At 50.1% G+C, this 7,656-nt stretch overlaps 1 protein-coding gene across 4 annotated transcripts; it reads right to left on the minus strand.

Annotated features, from left to right (window-relative positions):
• Positions 1-4,826: 4,826 nt before the first annotated feature.
• On the minus strand, positions 4,827-7,421 carry ZBTB3 (zinc finger and BTB domain containing 3). 4 transcript variants are annotated; one of them, XM_042905017.1, is made up of 2 exons: positions 7,216-7,421; positions 4,827-6,721 (listed from the first exon to the last, which is right to left on the minus strand). In XM_042905017.1, exons 1-2 carry the CDS (start codon positions 7,267-7,269, stop codon positions 5,120-5,122), a joined length of 1,656 nt encoding a protein of 551 aa, XP_042760951.1. In that variant the 5' UTR covers positions 7,270-7,421; the 3' UTR covers positions 4,827-5,119. The 4 variants fall into 4 exon arrangements, with proteins under 4 accessions (XP_042760951.1, XP_042760952.1, XP_042760950.1 ...); XM_042905018.1 differs by having other exon boundaries at positions 7,179-7,421; XM_042905016.1 differs by lacking the exon at positions 7,216-7,421 and adding an exon at positions 7,003-7,170.
• Between the last annotated feature and the right edge of the window lie 235 nt (positions 7,422-7,656).

Consider the following 7,656-nt stretch of genomic DNA (forward strand, 5'->3'; position numbering starts at 1 on the left):
CATGATCCCAGGGTCATGAGATCAAGCCCCATGTCAGCCTCTGTACTAAGCATGGAGCCTGCTTAAGATTCTCACTCCTGGGGTGCCTGGGTGGCTCAGTCGGTTGAGTGTGGGACTCTTGATTTCAGCTCAGGTCATTCTCAGTTTCTGGGATCGAGTCCCATGTAGGGCTCTGCCACTAACAGCATGGAGCCTGCTTGAGATTCTCCCACTTTCTCTGCCCCTCCCCTGCTCATGTGCACGTTCTTACACTCTCAAAATAAATAAACTTAAAAAAAAAAGATTCTCTCTCACTGTCCCTCTCCCCCCACTACCGCTCCTGTGTGCACTTACTCTCTCTAAAATTAAAAACCAGAACAAGGCTTAAGGGGCATCTGGCTGGCTCAGAAAGGCATGTGACTCCTGATCTTGGGGCCACGAGTTCAAGCCCCACGTTAGGTGTAGAAATTATTTAAAAATGAAAATCTTAGGTGCCTGGGTGGCTCAGTTGGTTAAGCATCCAAGTCGATTTTGGCTCAAGTCATGATTTCATGGTTCGTGAACTGGAGCCCTGAGTCAGGCTCCGCACTGAGTATGGAGTCTGCTTGGAAATCTCTCATTCCTCTGCCCCTTGCGCACACACACACGTTTTCTTCCTCTCAAAATAAACTGAATAAACTTAAAAAAACAAAAACAAAAAAGAAAAACCTTTAAAAAGAATATTGAAATAAACTTTTTAAAAAAGGCTTAAGAGGGGCGCCTGGGTGGCTCAGTCGGTTGAGCGTCCGACTTCACCTCAGGTCACGATCTCACGGTTCGTGAGTTCGAGCCCCGCGTCAGGCTCTGGGCTGATGGCTCAGAGCCTGGAGCCTGCTTCCGATTCTGTGTCTCCCTCTCTCTCTGCCCCTCCCCCATTCATGCTCTGTCTCTCTCTGTCTCAAAAATAAATAAACATTAAAAAAAATTTAAAAAGGGGCGCCTGGGTGGCGCAGTCGGTTAAGCGTCCGACTTCAGCCAGGTCACGATCTCACGGTCCGTGAGTTCGAGCCCCGCGTCAGGCTCTGGGCTGATGGCCTGGAGCCTGTTTCCGATTCTGTGTCTCCCTCTCTCTCTGTCCCTCCCCCGTTCATGCTCTGTCTCTCTCTGTCCCAAAAATAAATAAACGTTGAAAAAAAAAATTAAAAAAAAAAAAAAAAAAAAAAAAAAGAAAAAAAAAAAATTTAAAAAAAAAAAGGCTTAAGAGACATCAAATAAATGTGACTCTATTTTGGATTGTGGTTTGAAAACAAAACAAAGTTTATGAGATGGGGCGCCTGACTGGCTCAGTTGTTGGAGTGTATGACTCTAGATCTCAGGGTTGTGGGTTTGAGCCCCATGTTGGGTGTAGAGATGACTTGAAGTCTTTAAGTAAGTGAATAAATAAAAGGTTATGAGACAATCAGAGAAATTTGAGTAAAAATTGTTGGGAGTGAGGGGTGCCTGGTCAGCTCAGTTGGTGGAATGTGTGACTCTTGATCTCGGGCTCATGAGTTCAAGCCCCATGTTGGGCATAGAGCTTACTGGGGGAAAGAAAAGAATTATTGTCAGTTTTGTTGAATATGATTAATGGTATTTGGTCTTTTTTTTTTTTCCAAGGGTTCTTACAGAGATGCACACTGAAATTGCTTACTAATAATTGGGGAGGGGACTAAGGAACACTTGCTATCATTTGCCAAAGGAAAAAAAACCCACAAAAGTAAATACATTTTACAGTAAAAATAGTACATGACCAGGTAAGTCATCTTTGGAAACATTGGCTTTGGAGAAATTAAAATTGAAATCCAGGGGCACTTGGCTGGTTCGGTCGGTAGAGCCTGTGACTCTTGATCTCAGCGTTGAGTTTGAGCTCCACATTGGGCATAGAGTTTACTTAAAAACAAATAAAGTCGGGGCACCTGGGTAGCTCAGTTGGTTAAGCGTCCGACTTCAGCTCAGGTCATGATCTCACAGTCTGTGAGTTCCAGCCCCGCGTCGGGCTCTGTGCTGACAGCTCAGAGCCTGGAGCCTGCTTTGGATTCTGTGTCTCCCTCTCTCTCTGCCCCTCCCCTGCTCATGCTCTGTCTCTCTCTGTCTCAAAAATAAATAAAAATATTAAAAAAAAAAAAAAAAGTCAAAATCCAATGCAAAGGACTGAAATGGTGACTTTTGTGAAGCTAAGCTTGGCCAAAAATGTCCAGTGATTGAAGAGGCAATAGACGGCAAGTGAAACCATACACTTCTAAAATTGCCAGTCAAGAAAAGAATTGAAATCCTAAATTAGAAATATATATCTCTAAAGCTGGAGAGCAAAGGGTGGTTGAAAACTTAAGTCAGCTTATAGCTCAAAAACAAAGAACTCCTCAGGGTGAAACTTTTAATAGGTGGAGCCTGGCCCATACCCTCCTCAAATGAGGCTGATTTGGGCTCAGTAGAAGGCAGCGTTATCCAACAACTAGGGCTGTCCGATAATAGACTAGGTTTCCTTTGGGGATGGCAAGTTCTTTTTAAAGGTTATTTAAGTAATCTCTACACCCAAGGTGGGCCTTGAACTCACGACCCGGAGATCAAGAGTCACAAGCTCTACCACTGATTGAGCCAGACAGGTGCCCCGAGTTCTTTTTCAAGCAGGGGTTTCACAACCGGCAAAAGAAGGATCCATTGTTGGACCAGAGGTTAGATGAGCTCACCTGTGGTTCCTTGAATCCGTGGTCGAGACCATCGAGAGGAGTGGAAATGAGAAAATTCTCTATTGGTCCCACCTCTACAGACCGGCAGAAACCGTTCCTGGCGTCCAGCAGATAAAGTGAGACAAAAGACAGCTGTGGCCTTTTGTGTTGGCTGCTGCTTTGAACATCTTGCAGATTCCTAATTGCCATCGCCAATGAAAAATGCATCTCATGCTGGGAACTGAAAGCAAATACTCCCTCTTGAGGAGAATCTCACCAAGTAACAGATCCTTTTTTAGTTAGGTAGAACGCATGGCTGAGATAGTAACAATGGTTTATGTTCTCAAGACTGTCTGGAGAAGGTCTGTACATTGTATACACATGCAGACACAGATATTATGCCTTGCTTTTAGGAAATGATGTTCTGAGACAGCTGATTTTTTTCTCTAGGTCTCTCCATATATAATCATATGTGTATAATTTTTATATAATTCACATGCCATAAAATTTACCCTTTTAAAGGCAAGTCATTGTTTTCAGGCATTTTGATTTGATCTTGTTCTAGGAAAGACTTTGGAAAAGGTGCTCCACTTAGAGTAACTTACGGGGTGTGCATGTAGATCTTGCATTGTTACAACAAGGAGCCGAGGTAGGAATATATTTGCACCAATAAAATTAGCCCCTTGGAAGACAAACTAAGAAGTTATTCCAACACAAGGAAAGTGAAAGGCATAGAATTCATCCAGCCATGAAAACGTTAAGCATCAACGTTTGCATCCCTTAATGCCCCAGAGAAGGAGCTTTTCTTTGGCCAAACCTCCTTCTTCTAACTCAAAAACAGTAGCTTGCTCGCAAGAGCAAGTGCTGGATATGACAGACAAATCCAAAAAGAAAAGTTCAGAAAATTTACTCATTTTCATCTTTTCCTAAATTTCCCTTCCTTTTTTGCATTCAGTTGCTTACGTGCAGAACAGAGGAGGGTTTTTCGGGAGCCCTCTTATACCATGGCCCTACTCTTCATACACACCGGGGTAGGCCCTTCTCTTACATTCCCAGAACTCCCAGAACCCACATCAACACCCCAGGCTCCTTATTTCTTTGCTGTCTTTACTGCCAGTAACGAACTGCCTGTGTGACCCCAGCTGAGTAATCTGACTTCTCTAGGCTGTCCTCGTGCTTTCTAGGTGAGGGAGTTGGACCAGAGGAATGATAAGATTCTCTCTCCGGAGTATCTTGCTTTTAGTTTTTCCCAAGTGCCCATCCTGTCCATACCACAGGCCCTCCACCTGCCCCACAAGCCCACCACCCTGGAGCTTCGTGCTTTCTGCCTTTCAGTTCCCCATCTTCAGAGACCTCAATTCATATTATGACACACAGGCAAGAATTTCAAGTAATGGATACAGTATTTGTTGTTGAAACAGTCAGCCAAAGACTTTCTATGTTGGAAGTAGAGGTCACGTGGTAAGGGAGCAAAGCCAAACACTTAAGAGGACAAAAGAGAAAACTAGTTCTTGGTTAACTGTCTTCAACCATGTTCTAACTCGGCGCCGTGTGCATGGCATTTGAAGCCATGACTCAAATTCTGCTTGCCCCTTAACTTGCCCTGTGACCTTGAACAAGTTAACTTCGATTTTTGAGTCTCGAGTCGGGGCGCCTGGGTGGCTCAGTCAATTAAGCGTCCAACTTCTGCTCAGGGCATGATCTCGTGGTCCATGAGTTCGAGCCCCACATTGGGCTCTGTGCTGACAGTTCTGAGCCTAGAGCCTGCTTCAGATTTGTGTCTCCCTCTCTCTCTGTCCCTGCCCCCCCCCAAAATAAACAAATATTGAGTCCCAAGTGTCCTTGTCTGTGGAAGAAGGGAGGCGGGGGAGGGGGTGCTAACACCTCGTAAAATTGATGACAACTGAGTATTTTTATGAAGTCCTCAATACAGCCCAGGACACAGGAGCTCAACTACAATAACCCATCATCCTGTAAGAGTCCCTAATTAGCACACTTCTCCTAAGTCAAGTCTATGTTGTCCTTTGCGCATCTCACTTTTTCCCTCATTAGCATCCTGACTCCTACCCCAGGTACAGATATCAGATTCCTAAAAGGTCCACAGGAAAGTTATGAAAGAATCAGGAGGCATGCGGGTTTGGGGAATAAACCAGCCAACACCAGTTCAAAGAGATACTTTCACTGCTACCTTTATGGTCCAGGATGCAGGGTGAGAAGTGATTACACCTCAGCAAAATTCCCAGTGCCCTTGGAGAAGGGCTCATTGAGTCGCAATGCCCCATAAAGTCCTGCTGCCTGGCTGGGGAAAGGAAAAGTGGGAGGAATCCTAAGCCCAGGGCACAACGTTCCTTCTGCTCCCTGCACAACCCACCCCTCGCAGGGGAAATGAGAGGCTTCCAACCTGTGCTGCCCCCTGATGATGGCAAGAGCAGGCCTAGCCTCAGCTCCTGCTGATGTCAGTTTTTGGGGCCAAGTACAAAATCTTTGGGTGGCCCTCCACCACCGCTGTTCTGTCTGTCTGCTGTAGGGGAGCCATGCAGGGGCTGCACCCCCAGGAGGGGGCCAGCCTCTGGATCCGGTTTGCTGCGTTTGGCCAGGTCCTCATTGTGAGCCTTGCGGATGTGGCGGTATAGGTCCCCTGACTGTGTGTAGCTGCGCAGGCAGTAGCGGCACTCATAGGGTCGCTCGCGTGTGTGCACGGTGGCGTGGCGCCGGAGTGTGTAAGAACAAGAGAAGGTCTTCCCACATGTCTTGCAAGTGGGCACATCCTCCGTGAAAACTCCAAAACTTCCCGGGGTTGCTTCATACTCAGAAGGCAGGTAAAGTGGCTCATGCAGGGCCGGGGGGGCCGGCAGCGGTGAGGTCACCAGTCCTCGGTGGTACTGCCCTGGACCTGGCAGCAAATGGTAGGACAGATGAGGATCTGGGGGCAGGAAGTGGTCACTTGGTCCCACCTCCTCTAGTCCTGCCCTGGGCTCCTCAAAAGCCTCTGGCTGAGGGGGCTGTGCGCCAAACAAGGCTCCTCCAGGTGGGAAGAACCCCTCGGGACCCTGAGGCGTTTCCTCTGACACATCTGGCTCCTCATCGGAAATCACAATAGCTTCCACTTTCACCTGGACCAGCTCAGCTTCGGCTGGTGCTGGAGCCTGGGATGGAGCTGGGGCTGGGGTTGGGGCTGCCGCTGGAGCTGGAGGATAGAAGCCTTGCAATGGCGCTCCGGCACCCCTTGGTTCCACCATCCTCAGACTCTCACCCACATCAAGGGGAGCCAGCGGCTCCACTGAAACTGCTGGAAGGCCAGAAGAGAAGTAGTTTGCAGGAATGGTCTCTGTGGAGCTACTAGGGCTGGCAAGGGAGACATCAGCCACTGGTGGAGGGGGGGGGCGTAGATGTGGCGGGTCAACCTCCATGCCAGGCTGTGTCGTGTCTGCCCCACCGGACACTGGTGGCTCATCTGGAGGACAGACAGTTGGTGAGGGAGCTGCAGGGCCCTTCCATTCCCCTTTGCCCCAGTGGCCTGATGTCTCAGCAGATGCCAATGAAGGCTGGGGGCCGCGGGAGGGGTTGGACAAAAACTCCAAACTAGGGGGCTGTGAGTTGGTTTCCTCCTCCTTCTTGGTACTGTCTGCCTCTGCCAGGGCCCGGGCTTGCAGCCGCCGCTTACACACTTTAACGATGTCATTCATGTGCAAGTAGCTGGCAGCTGCCAGCACATCCTCCACGGGGGTATCCCCCCTCAGGGCCAGCTGGCCAGCGTACATAAAATCCAGAAGCAGCCCAAAGGCTGGGGCTGTGACAATTTCATTGTGGATGCACACCAGATCCCTCTTGTCCAGTTCCCGCTCCTTGTAGAAAAGCTGGAAGAATGGGCTGCAGGAGGCCAGCACAGCCCGATGGGCCAAGAACTGGGTGCTACCCACCATTACGGTGCAGTCACAAAGGAAACCCTGGGACCGCTGCTCTCGGAGGCTCTGCAGCAGCTGCTGGCTGTGTTCTGGGAACTCCATAGCACCCCACGGATGGAAAAGGACCCTAGAAAGGTCCCCACCAGTGGCTCCCTGGGAAGAAAGGACAGTAAGTTAGGGCAGGTAACCTCCCCAGCAACCTTAACGTCAATCCTGTGCTATCACTTGCCACTCCAAAGCCTCTGGCAACACCGTCCTGACCCCAAGACGCCCGCTGGAATCGCTACCCTTGTTTCTCCCAGGTCACACCCAGGGGGTCTCCTTTTAGCTCCGCCCCCTCGGCCCAACCTTAGCAGCAGGCCCCGCCCCTGTTCGCAAAGGCACCGCCCCGGAAGTCCCGCCCCCTAACCAGCCTCCGCTTCCTCGATGCCCACCCGGCGGCTTCCAGCAGCTCCTCCAACTAGGAGTCTCTTTTGCTTCCAGGCCTTCCCGGGAGATGCCTCCACGCCCCACTCCAGGAACTCCCCTGAGCCTCTCTCTCTCTCTCGCATTCCAGGAGCTAAGAAGTCCTAGGGTGGGAACTAGAAGAGAAAGCTGATCCTTCACCCACCAGCGAGCAGCCACCGGCGAACTCCGCCCCTTCCCACCTTCTCAGTTTTCATTGGCTCAAATTTGCCTTCCCTCGGTACGGATTGGCTCATTGTCCACTGACCATCCCCCCGCTCTGACTGGCGTCTGCAAGTGGGTGCTGGTGGCCGTTGCTCAGGCAGCTAGGCTCAGGATTGGCTGGCGCTTCTGTCCTAAACTTTTCCTCTTCGTCCCGCCTTCTTTGCCTCAGAGACCTCTTGATTGGCTGAGCTTCTCCCATCTACCTGAGGCAACAGGAGGGCGGGGACCGGCTCCATGGAGACGAGCGCGACGCCCTCTGGGCGGGGCGCGAGGCTCGATACCCCGCTGAGTGTTTGTGCTCAGGGCAATGGGGAAAGGGAGAACCTACGAGCTGGTGTAGTACCCAGGGGGCCTGCCTCCTGACCGGGCTCTGCCGTAACGGTGGGCATTAGCTACGTCTCTCCGAACTGCAGGTGTCT

The sequence above is a fragment of the Panthera leo genome, chromosome D1, assembly GCF_018350215.1.
Source record: "Panthera leo isolate Ple1 chromosome D1, P.leo_Ple1_pat1.1, whole genome shotgun sequence".
Taxonomy (NCBI): Eukaryota; Metazoa; Chordata; class Mammalia; order Carnivora; family Felidae; genus Panthera; species Panthera leo.